Below are 22,102 nucleotides of genomic sequence, written 5' to 3'. Positions count from 1 at the left end.
AATGGTGGAGATTCCTTGTCATAATCTTTGACAGGTGATTCACTATAATAACTCTCTTTGTTTTCTTCTCTCTCTCTTATTTATAATTGGAGCTTCTCTCACTAGCTTTGATATGAATACTTGATGAGCTTGATCTGAGGTATTTATTATAACATTTTATTATAGTCGGTTGAGAGAGTTTTTTAATAGCTTGAAATTAAGATAGCGCGTTTGGTTGGAGGTAATAAAATAAAATAGAATAGAAAGAAAATAATTTTCATTCCATTCATTTTTATTTGGCTACGTTTGAAAGTATTAGAATGTCAGTCATTCCAATAGAATGTTCTTTCTAGCATTCTAGTAGAATGACTATTCTATTTTAAAATGGAAGGAAAGTCCATTCTAACGTAACATGATAAAAAATTTAATAATTTTTTTTATCAATTTTTTATGCAATTTAAATTTTGTTCTATTCTATTTCTATTTTTATTTACCATTCTTATTTTTATTTCTCCTAACCAAACACCGCTTAAATCTTTAGTTAAGTCTAGACTCGGTTTGATCACGATGAGGTGCATTTTAATGAATATTCAATTTTATAATTTTATTGCAAATGAGGTATCTCACATTAATTTCTCATTAAATATGCCAACTAATTGATTGCATGGTACCTTTTGATTGGTTCAAATCATTTAAAATATTTAAAAATAATAGTAAGTTAAAATTAATATTTAACATTAAATCATGATTATAGAAAGATATCTACTATATATATATATATATATATATATATCAATAATTAGTACTCATTCATATATATAAATTTAGCATACTTTATAAATATAGTTTGACTTAAAATATTTTCAATTTTAATATATTAAAAAATAATTTAGTTTAATTTTAAAATAAGTGTCTTTAAATCCATGTGAAATGCCTCCATCAATAAAAATCAGTTTCACTCCACTACTAAATTATAAATACTGTATATATTGATTGAAAAAAATAATAATAAACACACTATTAATATGACCAAAAACTTTAATACATATCTCCATGTTGACTTTCTTATATATATTAATTTAAAACTATATAATTAATAAATTAAAGAGCTAATATAACCTCACATGGAGACCCTGATCAGGGTTCTAATAACCTAGGTTAATTTTCCTTCTCTTTTAAAGTTTAATTAATATAACCTCACATGGAGACCCTCACATGACCTCTTTTAAAGTTTTTCCTTCTCTTTTTCTTGTTTAATTTTCTATTTTTTTTTTTTATAAAAAAGAAATTAATGCATGATTATGTATTTGCTGACTTGGTTTCCAATAGATCTACTTTCTTTTTTGCTCATGAAAATGGGTCAAATGCTGCAACTTTTGCCAGCCAAATTCCCATATATATATATATATATATAAATATATACATATACATATGGCTTATTAGATATCAAATTAGTCAAACTCATCTAGCTGCGTCTCATTTATAAAAGTGTTTCTCCATTATAATAATCCGACCTATATATAATTAATATATATATATATAATATGATTTTTGAAAAAATATGTTTGGTATATATACAAACATACTTTTTGGTCTCATCACCGGTAAAAATATCTCTACTTTTGTACATGTCGATCCAGAAATTATAATCTAAATTTTTAATAACAATATATAGCTAGCTAGATATAATTTTAATATATAATTATTAATAGATCTCTTATGAATTTAATTATGTTTGAAACCTAAATTAATAATATTGTTTACTAATTACTAGCATAACATGGCTGGTATGATATATATAACCATTTAAATCTGAGCATATATACATAGATTCGACTATATATATATATAAATATATGTATATATAACATGATTTATATATCATGATGAGAATGTGGAAGTGCGCATGCATCACGTACGTAGTACGTAAGTACATGCAAGAAATGCATGCATGCTTAAGGCACGTGAAATGAACCACATGAATATACGTTTTTATATAGTTTTTGTTGTATATATATATAAGAATCTAATAATTAAAAGTTATGATTTTTTGTTGTATATGTATAACATCTATAAGTAAAGAGTTAATAATTCATATCATTATTAGTTTTAGCCATATATATATATGCATTAATTAATTAGTTTCTCTTTATATATACATATATAAAAATATACCCAATTATTATATATTTGTTGTTTGTATTTTTAAGCCAAAATTAGTTGACTTCTAATTCTTCAATGTTTCCAAAGTTTAATTAATTTATAGCCAACGAGTTGTAACTTTATTGGTTATTAATTAAGAAAGATTGCTTTATTAATTATATTTTTGTATCTTTTTTATTTATTTATTTTTGTATGGTTGTATTTGTATCTTTAGTAATCATCTATACAAAGTCAAAGCCCTATCCTTCCATCATACGTATCTAACTATATAAGTATTTTTATTTTTGGTACTTGTTATGTCAATATATAAAAATCTTTTCCTTTTCCCAAACATAGCAAAGCAATTGGAATGAATGTCAAATTATCTTCTAATTTATAGATGTATTCAATATTTTAATTGGCCTATACTTATGAAAAAAGAGAAAAAAAAAGTCATAGATTTGAACTTTAGCCATTCTTTGATAAATCTTAAATTTTGACATGGGGTTAGATTTAGTGGGAATGCGAATGTTAAATATAACCCGTATTTTGTAAATTAAATTTTAATAGCTTTGGATTTTTTTTTTAAAAAAAAACAAATAAATAAATTAGCAAACTTTATTAAAATATTAGCATTAAGAGTACGAAAGAATTAGTCTAAATATCATGCTCAAAAATACTATGCTCGAAAAAATTAAGAATGTCTCTTTGCCATAACATGAGAAACTCGATTTGATGATCACTTAATAAAATATAACCTAACATTTTGTTTTCAAGTGTAGGTTCCACTTTTTAGTTTTATTTGATAGCTAATCGTATAAATTCTTAACACTTGAGTTTCTTTTTCTTTTAGGGTTGTTTGGTACGGTGAAATGTCGATCTTCGTGGGAATTATAGTAATATTTTTTGTTTTAAGCCTAAATATTCTTATGCACAATCAATATAAGTTTCTAGATAAAATAATCATATTATCTACTTATAGGGCCGGCTCTATAAGTGTACAAGATGGGTTACTGCACAGGTCCTAAAAATAAAGGGTCTAATATATTTTTTCTTTAATGCTTTTTAGGTTTTTTTTGTATGAACCCAACTTTCTAAAGGGTTAACAACTTGTCGTTAGTAACTCCCATGCAAAAAATAAAAAATATATCTATTACTGCTATTTATTATTACTTTTTTTTCAAACCTTTCATTTTCTTTTTTTCTTTCATTTTCTTTTTAGGTTGTATTAAAATCAATAATAATTTAATAAAATAGTTTGAATTTTTCGGTATTTTGTAAGATATATAACCATAAGATAAAATATTTAAAAATATTATTTATATATAAATTGCACTTTTCTTTTTTGTAAGGGCCTAATTTTTATAATTAAAATAGGGCCTCAAAAATATTAATTTAAGACGGCCCTTCGCTCCGCTTATAACTTCCAGTTAATCAAATTTTTTAAAGGGATTTTTACGTACATACTGAAATTTCTAATTTTTTTACTCTTTTACTATGAGCGGAATTTTTTTTCAAAAATACTGTGTAAGTTTTATACTGTAAACTGTGTTGAGTTTTCACTATTATTCTACGGACGTTGTTTTTTAATTGTTCCACTGTTATTTTAATTGTTTTGTTTTGTTGTTTTACGGTTGTTTTATTAAAAATAGTATTTTTGTAAAAAAATTCGTGTGACAGTAAAATTACTCAAAATTCAATTTTTTTGTAAAAAATCCCTTTTTTTTAAAGGGAGAAGTTGAAGAATACCCTTTTTTTATACATTAACCAAATTTATCTTCAAATAAAATTTAATTTAAATATACATTTTTTTTTATAAGTATTATTACCAAATTATTCTCACACTCTCACATAACTAAGAAATAATTTTAAATATAATAGATTTGTGTTCTTTGGAGGTGGATGTGTAGGTCTGTATAGAAAAGTTAATTAGGATAAAATTTTAATTAGAGAAGATTGGAGACTATCATGAAGTTATAGGAGTAAAATTGGTAGAATGATTAAAAAAAAGAGGCAAAATTAATAGATTTTGAAAGAGGAGGTAAGAATTAAAAAGATCAATTTAAAAGAGGTATATAGTATAATTTTCTCTTTTTTAAACTTCTCGTACCAAACGCCCTTTAATTTAAACAATCTTTAAGTACTTTACTCCCTTCAACCCTAACGGGCACGACAATATATATTTGATAGAGTGTTTTAGTCTAATTTTTTGAATGGTTGCCTACGTTGTAATTATTTAGAAAATCTTATAAAATTTTAAGAAATTCAGAAAAATTTAATACGTCGAAAATAGAGTTCAAATAGTTTATTTTACACGCGTGTAAAATAAAAGAGTCTTGCATGCAACAGATTGTTTGAACCTTATATTCGGCGTGTTGAATTTTTTTTAATCTCTCAAAATTTTGTAGAATGTCTTAAATAATTACAACGTAAACGATTATAAAAAAATTAGATTAATTTTTTTTTTTAAATGCCGAAACAGTTTGGGAGTACATCATGGTAGTTCCCTTTTAGGGGTGGAATTATCCAATAAATTTTTTTGTTAAGAAGAAATGTCAAAATATATAATAAATATAATTACTTTAATAATTATTAGCTTATAATTAAGCTCATCATCAATGTAAGTTTTTCCTAATTAAACAATAATTGCTTCTAATATTCTAATTATTACATTCCGACAAAAGATAACTAAGTTTGGAATATATTTTTTCAGTGTGTACAAATGTGAAGTATATTCAACAATTGATTCAAAGAAATACATTTGAGTCATCATTGATAACATACAATATACTTACCTAAATATTCAAACATTTTGCAACTAAGCTTATTGAATGCGTAATTTTATGAATGTAAACACATTACTCTTGTTTAAATTTGTCAAAAAAAAAAAAAAAAAACATTAATTAAACATGTGATTTTATTAGCTTGTATTAAAAATTCACCCCAATTTTGACTTTACATATACAAGATCTCATTTCCAAATTAATTCAAAATGCATAATAATAATAATAATAATAATAATAATAAAAGAATTACGAACCAGATGGAAAAGGGAAGCACCCTAGCTTGCTCCTCTTGGTTCTGGCTGCGATAGTGGACGAAGCTAATGTTGTTGTTTCACAGACAGGAATATCGAAATTTGAGTCAAGGGAGGGAGAGAAAGAAATTTGAGTTATTTTTTGTGTTAGAGTAGCGAGTTACGGGAATATCGAAAAATCGAACCTGATTTGTGATCCACAAGGGTGAATGTCGATCCTTGAAAAATGGTGTGTAGCAGCTAATTTAATTCACACAAATATTCAGTCCTAATTTGTATCAAGTTTATAATTTAGAAATTTTTTAAAGTTATGCAAATAATAATTATTTTTAATGAGTACAAATGTTTTTACTTAATTAAGAATTATTTATTGAAAAAAACTAGTATGATTTTAATTAATGAATTCTAATTTATTTATTTAAACTTGGTTAATTATATACGGATAATATTATATTATCTGAAAAAAAAATTATAAAAGTTTCGCAATATTTACAAACTAATTTACAAAGTCCGCGCGATGCGCGGTTTAATTCTCTAGTGTAAAATTAATTTCAAAAAGAGAATAAAAATCCAAACTTTACAATTTTGAAGAAAGGTGCACAAAATCCCAACCCACAGAAATTAACTATACATCTCCAATCGAAAATCATTGAAGATCAAACTTGCACTTCTTCTATCCTTCTAATGGCTTCTTTCATATCAATCCGTTCTTGTGGATTACTCTCTACACAATCAGCTCCAACACGAAGGAGTTCAATCATTTGGTTAATCGCATTGGAATTAGCAGCATTCCCAGAAGCAATTTCTGGGTCAAGCAACTCTGTCTCCCTCTCCACAATCTTGTCTGCCGAAGAAACCCACTGAACAATGTCGATTCCACCTTTGCCTTTGTTGAGATACTGAGAAGGGAATTTCCCAGTAAGGATTTCGAGAATGAGAATGCCGAGACAGTATACATCGGTCTTTTGTGAGACTCTCTGGTACTTGACGTAGTCTGGGGTTTTGTAGGCGAACATGGATTGAGCTGCGTTGGTGGGACTCATCAAGGGGTGAAATGCATAGTCGCTTAGGACTGGTTCGTGGTCGTGGTTCAAAAGGACATTGCTGGACTTGAGATTTCCATGGGGAAGGTCGTAGTTTGAGAACTCTGTATATAGGAATCCTAATCCTCTCGCGATTCCTTGGATTATCTTTAGACGAGTTGGCCAGTTGAGCTCTGCATGGCTGGTTCCCCGGTCTCCTAAATTTTATAAATTGTTAGTGAATTATGATTACTCTAATTAACTTTCACACAACACACCAATACCACTTTGATATTGCCTATGTTTTAATCTAATTTCGATATTATTACTAGTTATTTCAACATCAAATTTATATATTTTAGTTTAATAATAATGAAATTGAATCTCTAGTGTCTCTTTTTTCTAAGGGAATGTTTTTGAAATTTGAATAACAAACTTGCAACATTAATAAAAGAGGCGCTGAGTTGGATAAAAGCAAATAATTAGCAAAATGTACAAGTGGAATCGGATTGTCTTAATGTCGTTCATGCAATCAACAGCAAAGTCCATATGTTCTCTCCATATGGAAGCATTATTAACGACTCCATAACACTGCTTTCTGCTCTTATTAATATTTTTATTATTTTTGTTAAATTAATAATCTGCGTATAATATGGCTTATTTCTTTACAAGGGACTCTTATTCTAAAACTGATTGTACTTTTAGTGGGATTTCTATTCCTGCTAATTTATCGTCCTTATTATTGAAATAACTTAATTAACAAAGATTTTTATTGTTCAAAAATAAAAACTTGCAACATTAATTAACAATGATGTTGTTGGACATTATTGTATGGCTAATTAGGATTTTTACCCTCTGAACTTTGACATGTACCAAATTATGCCCCCTGAACTTTTAAGGCCATTGAAAATACTTCCTGAACTATTGAGATTTGGATTTAAGGACTTTTGTCTAATTTTATTCAATTTTACTATTTCAATGATTGTTTAAGTACTAAACCATGTTCCCCAGACTTTGATATCTACCAAATCATGTCATTCGAACTTTGACATGTACTAAATTATGTTCCCTGAACTTTCATCCATGTTAAACTTTTTTACTAAAATTAGAAAAAAGTCCTTTAATCCAACAATCTCAATAGTACGGGGCATTTTCAATGACTTTAAAAATTCAAGGGACATGATTTGGTACATGTCAAAGTTCAGGGGCAAATATCCTAATTAGCCTTATTATATATTTCATTGCTTGAAAATATTTGGAGTAATGAATATGTGAAGATATTATCTCTTACCATGCATAACGTATAAGAGGCTGCCTTTAGGAATATACTCAGAGACTAACAATTTCTCCTCTCTCCGGTAATGGTAAGCCAACGGAGTCAATATATTCCGGTGGCGGAGTCTACCGAACCGCCTCATCTCGGCATCAAACCCATCTCTTCCTAATCTATTCATCTCCCTCATCCGCTTCACCGCCACAGACAACCCAAACGACATCACAGCCTTATAGGCCGAACCTAACCCGCCATTACCAAGAACCTCCGCCGCCGCTTTCATCAAGTCAGACAACCCAAAACTACCCTTTTCATCGTTCACCATTATCAAATCTCCACCACCACCATCGCTGCCCTTCTGGGTGGATGAATCCAAATTCCTCCGGTTAGAGCTAGGCACGTGAACTTCAACCACGCCGTCTGTGGTTTCCCTCCCCAACTGACTAAAATCGTCTTCAATATTGTTCTTTGAGCTAAGCAGAGCATATATTAAGACAATGATCATGGCAGCCACGACTCCGCCGACGACTAATCTGTTGTCATTTGTGTAATTTTCGGTGGCAGCTGGCAGAGCCGGCGATTGGGTTTGTACAGTGGAGCAAACTCTGTCCAATGGCTTACCGCAAAGACCATCATTTCCGGCGAAAGCACTAGCATTGTAAGAGGAAAAGATGACCGGAATTTCACCCTCGAGCTTGTTATTAGATAAGTCAAGTGAATTAATACTCTGTTTAAAGACAGGAATTGAGCCTGTGAATTGATTGTTCTCCAAATGAAGTTCTATGAGATGAGTTAATTGGCCAAGAGATTCCGGCACATTTCCGGTGAATTGATTCTCATTAAGCCAAACTTTCTTAAGAGAATTCAAATGGGAGAAGAAATCAGAAGGAATATCACCGGAAAAAGCATTCCCACTAAGTAACAAAGATTTCAAAACTCCAAGCTTGTTAAACTCCGGTATTGAACCGGAGAAGTTATTATTCATGAAACTAATTGTTCTAAGACCCGAAATTTGATTCAAAGCATCAATATCAATCTTCCCAGATAAACCCATGTTGGTGAGATGGAGACCGGTAATGATTCCGTCGAAACACATTACCCCTGCCCACCGAGACGAGCAGGGGGAAGAGTTAGGAAGCCATGAAGCGAGAGCATTGGTTTGTGTAAATGAGTTTTTGAGTTTGAGAAGGGAATCTGTTTCGGAAAGTGAATGAGAGAAAGGAATGAAATAGAGAAGAGGAATGAGGAAGAGGAGATGAGTATGTTTTGGTGATTTTTGGTTAGATTGTTTTTGTTGGGTAATTGGAATGTGTGTCATTTTTTGTGAAAGAGGAATGGGATTGAGGAGTTTTGGCTTTGAGAGAAGGGACCCTCAATTTCATGCACTATTCTAATAATAGTTTTGGAAAGAGAAAGATATTAGATTCTTGGGTTGACAACTCTTGTTGACCAATTCAGCCTCATTACAAACCTTTCCTCTTATTAACGATGTGTTTCAATCTCCTTCATTTCCACAACTCATTTCATCAAAGCTTCTTCTTTTGGTGTCCAAACTATAATTAAGATCCTTAAAAAGAACCAATGAAAAAATAAATATGCAAGACTTGAAGAAAAGGGTCAAGCCAAGACTCAAGGCATTGTCTTAGATGCTTCAGTATTTAGTATTTACAATCATAGAAGAAAAGGGTTGTCTTCTATATGATTCAACATGCCATCTACTATGAAGTGAAAGCTTGCCCAAAAAAATAGTTATTAGTTTTAGAACACAAACACTAAATACAAACCAAAACAATAGTTCCAACAACAAATGATCCAATTGGCCAACATTGTTCCAGGATTTACCATGCCTGAGATGCCTCTGATTCTACCATTTCAGCCCCCTTGTCATGTTGTTCGGTCCTCCTCACAGACTGCTCATCCCGGTGATGACGACGATGACGATGTTGTTGTCGATTTGTAGTTTTCTTTAGTCTGCAGTGTACATAATATTATTGTTTATGAACTAAAAATATTTTTATTTAATTTGTGAAGTGTAATATAATTTTATAATTATAATATAAATTTCAGTTTTATAATATATTTGATATTATATTTATTATTATTATTTTAAAAATTTATTATTTGATGGAGTTCATGCTCCGACAAAGAGTAGGTGCCAATTTGTGCCGGCGTGTTAACTCGCCAAAAAATTCTTATCATTGGGACCTCAGCCGACAGTCCTACTACTGGCGTTGCACTTATGCCTGCAAATCAATTCGCCGGAATAAAGTCTTTTGTTGGCGCACTTACAAGGTGCTGGCAAAAACTGCTACGCCAACGAGCCATTGCAGGTATCCTTTGCTGATGAGAAAAGTCACCGGCAAAGCTGTGCTGGCGAGATCCTCATTGTTTTGCCAACTCGCCGGCAAAAATTGATATTCTTGTAGTGATAGTTATCCATAGATATAATTATTATATATTTGTTTGGATTGGAAATTTAGTATTTTTGGCACTTTTTTATTCTTCATATCTAGCTAGAATATGCTTATTTAGTCTTTAGTAGAATGTGTTAATGTGCATGTTAGAGTTTTTTTTTTTTTTTCTATTATTGTAAACGGTATAATTTGCTTCTTTCTTTAGTCTGCTAACAATTTAACCATATAATGATTTTGTCCGATTTCACTCATTACTAAATAAAATCTTTTTGAGATATATGCATAAGCTTACATTTAATTATATGTATTTGAAGTTATTATCTTTCAAAACTAAGTTATCTAATTTTTTATGCCTGCATATTATAAAAAATAAAAAATATTGGATATTGAATTTTGTGAGTGATGATTATAACTGATCAATATATTCCAAGAACTCTAAATTGAACCATTTTTATATACATTTATATATACTAGGTGAATGTACGTGCCGAGCCACGTATTGTTAGTTTCATTTAAGATTTTGGTCTTTTTAAGATTTTGAATGTATTTTATTTTTAAATATTACAAATTTTTTGTTTGAAAAAATTAAATATTTATATTTAAAATATTATTTAATAATGTATTAAAAATAATATTAGTGTAATTATAAAATTGTAAATAAATTTATTATTGGAGTAGTAGATTATTCTATTTAGTTCTTTTTTTAACATAGCATTGTAATGTAAGTTTATATCTATAAATATTCTGTAAAGTGTTAATATTCTATTTTGAATGTATTTTATTTTTAAAGATTACAAATTTTTTGTTTGAAAAAATTTAATATTTATATTTAAAATATTATTTAATAATGTATTAAAAATAATATTAGTGTAATTATAAAATTATAAATAAATTTATTATTGGAGTAGTAGATTATTCTATTTAGTTCTTTTTTTAACATAGTATTGTAATGTAAGTTTATATCTATAAATATTCTGTAAAGTGTTAATATTATATGAACATCTCCATTTATAAAGCTAAAAAGTGGGTCAATGACAGAAGTGGTATATCTGCAATCACACAAAGATAGAAGTGGTATTTCTGCTTCCTATGCTTATCTAGAGAAAATATTAGATAAGTGAGGTTAACTTTAATATATAAAGATTTTTCTTTTTTAAAAAATAAATAAAAAAAATTATTAATATTCTCCCAAGATAGGTTTGTTAGAGAGATATGTGGCTAAGATGATTTTTTTAATTTAAAAAGAGATTATTAATATTTAAAAGATTGTTTAATTTTTTGGATTTAATTATTGGGTTTATTTGTTAACGGGAGATCAAACCTAATCGTTAAATTTAACAGAATATTCTTTTATTTTTAAGTATATTCTGTTAAACCAAGAAATGCCGTTAGATAGACACTTTTAATATATAAAGATATCTTTATATATTAAAAGTGTCTATTTAACGGTATTTCTTGGTTTAACAGAATATACCTTAAAAATATTCTGTTAAATTTAACGATGTTAATAGGTTTGATGTCCCGTTAACAAATAAACCCAATAATTAAACCAAAAAATTAAACAATCTTTTTTTAAATTAAAAAAAATCAAAAAATTAAACAATCTTTTTTTAAATTAAAAAAAAAATCATGATTAAACCAAAAAATTAAACAATCTTTTTTTAAATTGTGACAGTCAGTAGTCCCGTGATCCGTAAGGGGAAATACCGGGTAAGCTGTACAATCTCACACCGCCTGGGGAAGGTCAAGTGGGATGATTCTAAGACTGTGTAGGTATGGGACTACACAGTTGAATAGAGCTTAAATGGATTGATTGGTACTACCTATATCAACAAGGTGCATCTTGTTTTTCGGTAGCCCATCTCGAAAGAACTCCACAGTTAAGCGTGCTTGGCCTGGAGCAATTTCAAGGATGGGTGACCTCTTGGGAAGTTTGCCCAGGAAGCGTGTGAGTGAGGACAAAGCACGCTGGAAACACTCGTGTTGGTCTGTAGGGTCAGTCATCAGTCCATGAAGCAGCCAAAGTGACGTACTCGTGTATAAGAGCCATTCATTCCGTGGGTGTAAGGACCCAATGGAGGCTTGAAGCGGGGACGTTACATAAATTAAAAAAAAAAATCAAAAAATTAAACAATCTTTTTTTAAATTAAAAAAAAATCATCTTAGCCACATATCTCTCTAACAAACCATATAAAATAATATATTTTTTTTTTCTAGAAACATAAAGTTACAGACTAATTTCATTAATAATCATCAACATAAAATTTAAACTCTATATTAAAAAATATCTTTTTTTTCTAAATCCATAAAGCTACAGACTAATTTCATTAATATAAATATTCAAATATGAATACATCAGAACAATTCAAAATCAAAACCAATAAATATTCAAGTATTTCAATAAATTCATAAACAAATAAATCAGAACAATTCAAAATCTCAAATCAAGAAAATTAAAAGTTTAGATTTATAATCTTTACAAATATGAAAAACTTAAATAGATTTACCTACTCCCCAAAGAGATGTTGCTCAGTTACTGGATTCTTAAACAAAAACCACTAAAACTTATATAAAACTAATATTTACGTGGCGAGCCACGTAACTCTCATCTAGTATATCTTAAAAGTGTCTATCTAACTGCATTTCTTGGTTTAACAGAATATACTTAAAAATAAAAGAATATTCTGTTAAATTTAACGATTAGCTTGATCTCCCATTAACAAATAAATCTAATAATTAAACCCAAAAAATTAAACAATCTTTTAAATATTAATAATCTCTTTTTAAATTAAAAAAATCATTTTAGCCACATATCTCTCTAACAAGCCTATCATAGAGAATATTAATAATTTTTATATGCAATTAATTTATAAAAACCACACATAACTTACATTACAATTACGATTACTTTATATCTAGATATAAGCACCAATAATATTTACAGAATATTATTGGCTTAAATCGTTAAATTTAAATCGTAACTAACTTTCTAGACCTCACGCTTATTTACAGAATATTTATAGATATAAACTTACATTACAATGCTATGTTTAAAAAAGAACTAAATAGAATAATCTACTACTCCAATAATAAATTTATTTATAATTTTATAATTACACTAATATTATTTTTAATACATTATTAAATAATATTTTAAATATAAATATTTAATTTTTTCAAACAAAAAATTTGTAATCTTTAAAAATAAAATATATTCAAAATCTTAAATGAAACTAGCAATACGTGCCGAGCACGTATATTCACCTAGTTTATATATATATATATATATATATATCTTTTTCAAGAGCTAGCTAAGCTAATAATAACACAACTCAAAATACATTTCTCTTTCTCATTGAATTCTCATATAAATCTCTAATATTAATGGCAACTCACCCACAAAATACAGACAACTTAGACTATAGTCTATAGTATTAGTAAATTATCTATTTTATTTATTTAATTATTTTCTATATCTTATTTTTCACCAAACCCAATATATATAAGATAATTTATTATCTGACGTTATTATATTTATTCAACTTATTATGTACCAAGTTCGGCCACAACACACTTTGATGTATATAAAATCAACTTTATATCTTATAATTCATGCAAAAAAGTCAAACCCCTTATCAATATACGTATCTATATACATCTTTAATATTTTTTTCGTATATATATATATACATATTTTTCAGTTATATCTCTGTTACGTACACTCTAAATTTCTTTATTTAATTTCCTTTCACACATGTACTATTCATATACAAATATATATATACATATATTTAATGCTTCCATTATTCTCTGCAACTCTTTTTACTCCATCAATCGAATCTAGCTTTGGGGCTGAGATTTTAATATATATACATACATATAATATATATAAGGCTCTGTTTATTATATATATAATTTCAATTTGCTTGAATTGACCACTAGGTCCACTACTCTTCCTTTAATTTCTCACCAAGGTATGATCAATTATGGCCTAATCTCTCTACAAATTAATATTTTGATGCATAAGTACATATGATAATTATACTCTTGTTTTATTATTGTTATTTAGCTAGTTTAGACCTATAACTTTAAAAAAAACACTTTCGTAATGTATACAATTCACAAGGATATATTTTGGGTTTTTGCTTTTTAAAATAAAAATATACATTAATTATTGGAAATTAATTTGGGGGTTATTGTAAAAATAATTATAGCTAGGGTGCCAAAAACGCTGGGTAAGCCCATATATGCGCCATCAAAAACGGCTTTTTATATAATTTGGTATATGTTTAAATCTATGTCATGAAGGTAACGCGTTCTACTTCTACTTCTACTATTTTTTTATTTTTATTTTTTAAATCTTTATATTTACACATACATAAATATATATTAATTATTAATATAAAAGATTATTAATTTAATTAATCTAATGATAATAATAAGCGTTTGGGCCATGTGACACCCCCCATTTCCTATGCAATATTTCTCATGGCTCTTCTTTTATAATTCCTCATCATCACTTTTTTAAGCTACCTTTTTCAACTCCATATTCATATATAAATATTTATATATATATATAAGAAGAGATCTCCATTAGTATTACTACTATACACAAAACTATTTTTCTTTCTATAACAACTTCTTCCTTTTCTCTCTAGTTTTTAGCTCATTTGAGCTCAAACCTTCCATATACATAAATACATATATAGTAGTGTATATATATATATAATTGGGTTTTTGTTCTTCTTATGGGTGTAGTACGGCACCCAGGAAATATGAGATCATCAAGTGGAGAATGCATAGAAGGAATGCTTGGTGATTATGTTAATGGCGGCAAAGCCAAATTAAAGCCACAAAAAAGCGGCTCGGCTCGGCTCGTCACGCTTCTCACTTTTCTCCAATTCTCTTTCGCCGTTTACGCCACTTTTCTCCTTTACTACATGAGCCCATCCATCGACTTGAGAACCCGACCCGATTTCACATGGGCGACCCGGCTCGCTCATAACTGGCGGAAACAATTCGTTATTCCACCTCACGTTTTGGGTCGGTACCAAGAATCATCTTCCTCGATCCAAACCCGATCCGAAATAGAACCCGTGTTTAAACCCGGAGAGGTTTGCGAGAGCGAGAAGATCGATTTCACTCAGAAGAAGTCAAACGACGCCGTTATGATAAAACTTAAAAGAGAGCTTTACGAAGAGGTTATGGATTACCAGACTAAAAATATCGGGTCGGAAACTTTAACCCAACTCATGGCAATGAAATCAAAATGGGGCCCGAATAATACCCGACCCAAAATAACGGTTTTACTAAACCATTTCAAACGCAAAACGCTCTGCGCCCAACTAGAGTCGTTACTCCACCAAACGGTGCCGTTTCACAACGTTTGGGTATTGTCGTTTGGGAGTCCAAACGAATTGTCGTTGAGGAGAATAGTGGAAAGCTACAACGACAGTAGAATCAGCTTCATTAGCTCAAGCTACGATTTCAAATACTACGGAAGATTCCAGATGGCTCTACAAACGGATTCGGATCTGGTTTATATCTTAGATGACGACATGATTCCAGGGAAGAAAATGCTTGAGATAATGTCGCACGTGGCAGGAAGCGACAAGTATAAGAATGTCGTTTTGGGAAGTATAGGGAGAATATTGCCGTTTAGGCAAAAGGACTTTACTTTCCCGAGTTATAGAAAGTTTCGGTCAAAAGAAGCCGGGTTGTATTTACCCGACCCGGCTTATGATATTACGGTGGATAAGATTGTACAGGTGGATTTTCTTTCTAGTTCTTGGTTTTTATCAGCTGAGCTCGTTAGAACTCTTTTTATTGAGACTCCTTTCACTTTTTCCACTGGTGAAGATCTTCATCTCAGGTAAATTAAATCATTGTCTTTTTTACCATTTTTTAAGTAATTTACGTGAACACTTAATTTTTTTTTAGGTTAAATGTCAAATTATTATGTGTCTCATTTTTTATTTGTATATTTAAATTAATTTTTAAATAAAAAATAAAAATTTAATAACCTAAAGAATATTTAATTGCAAGCAAAAATTAAATTTAACTATATACACATATGGTGCAAATTATTTATATTGTTGTAATTTAATTAGTGTGTTGAAAATAAGTTTAAAATGGGTTTTTACATTATATATTGAAATTTTTAATTTTTTTTTTATTTTTATCGAGGGGTATAATTTTTTTGCAAAAATACTGTGTATATTGTATTAAATTTTCGCTATTGTTATATGATTGTTTTTTAGTTGTTCTACTATTATTTTTAATTGTTCTGTTTTGTTATTTTAGACTGTTTTATAAAATAACAGTATTTTTATAAAAAATTTCGTGTAACAATAAAATTATAAATTTTTTGTCCAAAATTCAATATTTTTATAAAAATCACTTAAAAAAGTTAGGTACAATACTAAAGTATTTAAATGATATTTTTTTGACACTATAAAATTAAAAAAATAATAATAAATTAGAATTATAGTTCTTTTTACGATAGAGGGTCCAAATATTTTTTTTGTTATCTAATTGTTTAAGAATATTTAAACGAAATTAACATATATTATTTTTACTATTTCTTTTGGGACCAAATCTTGACAAATTTATGATGAGTTATAGTATTTTTACTTTGACTGTGTAATTTGGGGTTTAAACTAATTAATACATGTAATTAGTTAGAGTCAACTTAGTGTTAGATTTCTTCATTAATACTTAAATAAACTCAATTTATAGTTTATTATTTTACAGTTTCCAATGTTATAAATGAATGAAATCTAGTGCTGATATTCAGGCATTTAAATTGGTCACCTCATTAATAATATAATTATTTAGTTATTAATTTAGCTTACAATATGTATGGGGATTAATAATTAATTAACTTAAAATCATTGAATGTGTTCACAAAAATCATGGCAGATTTAGGCTCTTATATCCAAACAAGATCTTGTAGAAATATATATTATATAAATATGAGTCAAGGAGCATTAACACTTAGATTAATGCATTGGTCCCATTTATTCATTATGATTAGTAATTAACTAAACATTTTGATTAGTTATTTTATAGCAAATTGATTCATAATATATTCAAAAGGGAGTACTATATATTCTTCATGTTTCCACTATTCTTACTCTGCATTCCACTATTGTTAATTATGTGATTTTTATTTTTATTTATTTTTGGCTAAAATAACATCTTCTTGGAAATTTAATTTAGTGCCCTTTTTTTTGAATCACACAATGTGCTCATATTGATGAATATTGTTATTATAGATTTAATTTTGTTAAATAAGAATTTGAAGGTCAAATTGATTTAGGTTGCTGACCATATCCAAACCTGGCTGCTTTCACATTACCAACTCCACTCAACAAAACAAAAAATTTGTTCTATTTGCACTAAAAATGCACCAAAACATTAGATAGTGACATGCTTTTTTTTTTTTATATAGGATTTTATACTATTTTTTGTAAAAATTCAAAAAAAAAATATTAGAAAAATTCAATAAAAAATTGAAAAATATAAAAAAACCAAGTAAGAGTAACCAGTTACCTTAAGAACTAAGAAGGTAACCAATTAGCTTATAGTACTGTTTTCTCTATATTTCTTTATTTCTTTCTAAAATTTTCTCATCAAATAATTTTTTTCACAAAAAAAATTATATTTTTGCTAATTTATACCTTAAAAACTGCTAAAATAAAAATTTCCCAACATTTTAAGTCTTTGTTTAATAGAAATATAGTAATTTTGAAAAATATGTATATTTTTTTCAAAAATAAAAAATAAAAATTGGAGATATCTGAGCTAGGTAGGCCCTACGCACAAGGCCGGTCTACCTTAGCTTAGGGGTGTTGTGTGTAATATTTTAGTACATATTTTAGGTGCACATATCATTACTAACAACATATCCTTTCGTTGCAGCTACCAACTTCAAAAGTACAGAAACGCGGGATCGTTTGTAGTACCGGTTGATCCAAAGGACAAGGAAACATGGGGAGACAGTGAACACAGACTAGCCTATGTTTCGGAAACAACAGTTATTTTTAAGGACATTGTTCAAGTTAGAGATGATCAATGGTGGAAGGCTCTATCAACTGGTTACATCACACAATGGGCTGCAATGCACCCTCAAAAAATTGATGCACTCTTCTATGCTCATTCCCTAAATGAAGTCAAAGCACTCTCACCTTTACTCGAAAAGTTTAGGTCAACTGTTGGTAAAAAGGCTTACATTGCTGTTTCTGGTGGCAAATTTTGCTCTTGTGAAGATGCTGCAAGTGCTCTCAAGTGGCCTAAATCTGTTTGTAAAGAAAGAAGGTTTAAGATTTTTGATTTGGATGTGGGTGCCCTTTCGGGGATATCGAATTCGGAGGTGCCCGTTGTACAAGCTATTTATGCTAGTGTTAAGGGTTTGATCAAAATTCATAACCCAAGTGTTGTTATTAGTGTGGCTGATGTTGATCCTCATGTGAAGAAAGCTTTGAAAATGGCTAGTGAGACTAATGCCAATGCTACAACATTGGTTCTTTTGCCTAAAGCCTCGGTTTCGAAGGTGCTTTGGATGGCGGATTTGCGATCAACCGCTTTACCAAGTAAGAAACACTACCTCTTCGTATTATTTATTAAATTAAAATATGTGCAATTGAGTGTTTTAGACCAAAAAATTATATTTGAATATATAATCATAAAAATTTTAAATATGATATTTAAAAGAAAAAGAAATCATATATTTTGTTGCAATATATAGTAGTTAAAGTTTAGAATATACTAGATTTTTAAAATTAAATTAGGTATTTTTTTAAGAACTTTTAGGCTAAGAGGGGAAAGTTTTGATATTGAATAGTTTCAATAGCATTACAGTATTGTTATAAAGTATTAATAGTTTTTAACACTATTTAGAGGTATTAGATAGCGATATTTCGTATATTGTTATAAAGTATTAATAGTTTTTAACACTATTTAGAGGTATTAGATAGCGATATTTCGTATATTGTTATAAAGTATTAATAGTTTTTAACACTATTTAGAGGTATTAGATAGCGATATTTCGTATATTGTTATAAAGTATTAATAGTTTTTAATACTATTTAGAGGTATTAGATAGCCATATTTCGTATAAATTATTATTTTAAATTATATGAAATTCAACACTTAATTTTACCGATAAAAATATAATACATTGATAGGTATTAGTTACTATTAGTACCTTTTAGTTTTTTTATATTTTTATTGCTTTACTTTAGCCATTCTCTAATATAAAACACTTATAGTAGATCACACAAATTTTAGTGAGTCAAATCCTTAGATGTATACAAAGACACAAACAACATAATAAGTTTATTATTAATTAAAATCTATTTATATATTGACATGTGCAGATTGGAACCGCATGAGAGTATCAGTAAACATAATCACTCAAAACAGAGTTGAATCACTAACAAGGCTTCTAAAATCTCTAAGCAATGCTTACTATGTTGGTGATGAAATACCAATAAGTTTCAACATGGATAGTCAAGTAGATGAGTCAACAATAAAACTTGTGAGCACATTTGATTGGCCACATGGTCCAAAAACACTAAGAAGAAGAATAATCCAAGGTGGATTAATCAGAGCCGTTAGTGAAAGTTGGTACCCTTCATCTGATGATGATTATGGTCTATTACTTGAAGATGATATTGAAGTATCACCTTACTATTATCTATGGATTAAATATGCTCTTTTAGCTTATCATTATGACCCTGAAATTCATTTCCCTGAACTCTCTTCTATCTCACTTTACACACCAAAACTTGTTGAAGTTGTTAAGGAAAGACCTAAATGGAATCCAACTGATTTTTTCAAGAAAATTCATCCAAACACACCTTATTTACACCAATTACCATGTAGTTGGGGTGCAGTGTTCTTCCCTAAACAATGGAGAGAATTCTATGTGTACATGAATATGAGGTTTACTGAGGATGCAAAATCGAACCCGGTTCAAATTCCAAAGTCTAGAACAAATGGTTGGCAAGCTTCATGGAAAAAATTCCTTATTGACATGATGTACTTAAGAGGGTATGTTAGTTTGTATCCAAATTTTCCAAATCAAGCTAGCTTTTCAACCAACCATATGGAGCCGGGTGCTCATATTAGCGCGAAAGACAATGTTGTTCGCCATGACAAGAGCGATTTTGAGGTGCCTTTGTTGAAGGAAGATTTTAGAAATCTTTTGCCTAATGGGAAATTTCCTCCAGCTTCAAGACTTCCTTCTTTGAACTTATTTAATCAACCAATTTCTCTTAAGGGACTTAAGGCAGCTGGTGCTAAACTTGGTCAAGATGTTTTGAAATGTAACAATGTGAGTGAGATTGTGGTTGTTAATCACCAAACTGGTCTTCCAGCTACTTGTGCTAAATTCTGATTATATCATCAAATAATGTGATTTGTTATTGATTATAATTCTTTTCTTTTTTAAAAAAAACAAAATGGGGAAAAAGGGTACATTTTTTTTATTATTTTTATTTTAATTTTGTTGATTATTCTTGGTAGAGGATTGGAGTTGAATCTTGTTCAAGATTTGGTGATAATGGTTCTTGACTGTTGTTGTTCTCTTTAGTTTTCTATGTAAGGATTATAAATATTGGCAAGAGGGTGTTGTGTATTGTTTTGATGCCAGCCATAAATGGCTTAAGCTCTCTTAATTTTCTAATGAAAAGAAATTTATAGCTCTGTCTCTCTCTCTTCTTTTAACTCATGATGATAAGTTGTTTAATTTTGAATTATTAAGATTGTAGGAAATTACACTCTATACCCTTTTTATATTGTATTCTTTTATTTTTACCTTCTTTTTTAAAATCTATCATTTTTACCTCTTTTTTAAAATATTGTACCAATTTTGCCCCTGTCACTTCAAGATACTCTCCATGTGATTCTCTTATGTAAGGGTATTTTGGGTACAATACATATAAAAAGAGGTATGTTTCAAATAAATATAAAATTAGAGGTAAATTTGATTAATTGATGAATAAAAGAGGCATTTTTCAACTTAGCCAATTGTTAAAAGGCTTGGCTTTGGGCCAGTTCGCGGGGCTGCTAAAGTTCCGACCAATTACGAATTTTGTGAGTTTTTATATTTTTTGTGCGAAAATATAGTTTTTCTTTTAAAAAAGTTATTTTATCAGAAAATTAAAAAATATGATAAAATAAAGTAAGGGTAATCATATATCCTTATGGTAACTAGAGGAGTAAGTAACCAGTTACCATAATAAGGGAGTAACCAGGGACTTTATGTTGTTTTTTTCATATATATTTTTTTTGTATTTATTTCTAAAAAATTTCCATAAATAACTTTTTTGAGAAAAAAAAAATCATATTTTTGTAAACTTATATTTTAAAAACCATAAAAATGATTTTTTTTTAAAAAAAAAAAAAATTGCCATTGAAAGGGCATTTAGGGCCCAATAATTGTTAGGGCCAGCCTTTATTGTTAATTATTAGGACAATAAAGCTTTCTCTTTATTGATATTAAAAAGAGTTATAAGGTTAGGTAGACTGACATATTATTAACCAAGCTAATTAAGTATTCCTAATAGAAATAGTTTCTACTTAACTAACTTATTTATAATAGAAGTGTACATGTTTGTATAAGACTCGTCTTTGACAATAACTCATGAAAATGAGAAGAAAACAAGTCTTTTGGTTATAATGTTGCCTAAATTGTCTCTAGAAGCAACATGAATGAGCTTGAGGTTGCCGCTTTGGACTCGTTTTTCTCGAGCTATGTGACAATTGATGTCAATGTGTTTCTTCGTTCACAAGAAAGATCGAGTTTTCTAAAATATGTATAGTTGTATTGTTGTCACAATATAAGATTGTAGATTTGGAACGAAAAATACTAAAATCTTTTAATAAAGCAAATAACCGTAGAAGTTTACATGTAGTGTTAGTCGTGATTCTGTATTCAGCTTCTATGGAAGACCTAGAAATGGTTCTCTTTATTTGATTTCCATGAGCTATGAACTTGGATTAGAATACACATAAGCCTGAAATTGAGTTTGTATCAGGACGTAATCTTAATGATTAGTACTAGAAAAGATTTTAGAGCATGTTTACTTAAAGGGAATGGAAATTAATGGTATGGTATTGATTCCAAATAAAAGAGAGAAAGTAGTAGGATCTGCACAAACTAGGGATAAAATAAAAGAAAAGATTTTCCTCTATTTTTATAAAAAATACATTTTTATTTCCTAACTTG

The 22,102-nt window shown here is 28.8% G+C and overlaps 2 protein-coding genes across 3 annotated transcripts; one reads left to right on the top strand and one right to left on the bottom strand.

The window, feature by feature from the left end:
* Positions 1-5,593: 5,593 nt before the first annotated feature.
* On the bottom strand, positions 5,594-8,810 carry LOC115720527 (pollen receptor-like kinase 3). The gene is made up of 2 exons (XM_061110995.1): positions 7,472-8,810; positions 5,594-6,398 (listed from the first exon to the last, which is right to left on the bottom strand). Exons 1-2 carry the CDS (start codon positions 8,769-8,771, stop codon positions 5,815-5,817), a joined length of 1,884 nt encoding a protein of 627 aa, XP_060966978.1. The 5' UTR covers positions 8,772-8,810; the 3' UTR covers positions 5,594-5,814.
* A 4,937-nt stretch (positions 8,811-13,747) lies between these two features.
* Positions 13,748-20,576, top strand: LOC115718704 (uncharacterized). 2 transcript variants are annotated; one of them, XM_030647529.2, is made up of 4 exons: positions 13,748-13,841; positions 14,626-15,739; positions 17,791-18,461; positions 19,248-20,576. In XM_030647529.2, exons 2-4 carry the CDS (start codon positions 14,643-14,645, stop codon positions 20,267-20,269), a joined length of 2,790 nt encoding a protein of 929 aa, XP_030503389.2. In that variant the 5' UTR covers positions 13,748-13,841; positions 14,626-14,642; the 3' UTR covers positions 20,270-20,576. The 2 variants fall into 2 exon arrangements, with proteins under 2 accessions (XP_030503389.2, XP_030503388.2); XM_030647528.2 differs by lacking the exon at positions 13,748-13,841 and having other exon boundaries at positions 13,918-15,739.
* Positions 20,577-22,102: the final 1,526 nt, after the last annotated feature.

Source organism: Cannabis sativa, chromosome 2 (genome assembly GCF_029168945.1).
Source record: "Cannabis sativa cultivar Pink pepper isolate KNU-18-1 chromosome 2, ASM2916894v1, whole genome shotgun sequence".
Lineage (NCBI taxonomy): Eukaryota > Viridiplantae > Streptophyta > Magnoliopsida > Rosales > Cannabaceae > Cannabis > Cannabis sativa.
This window is presented reverse-complemented; position numbering and strand designations above follow the sequence as displayed.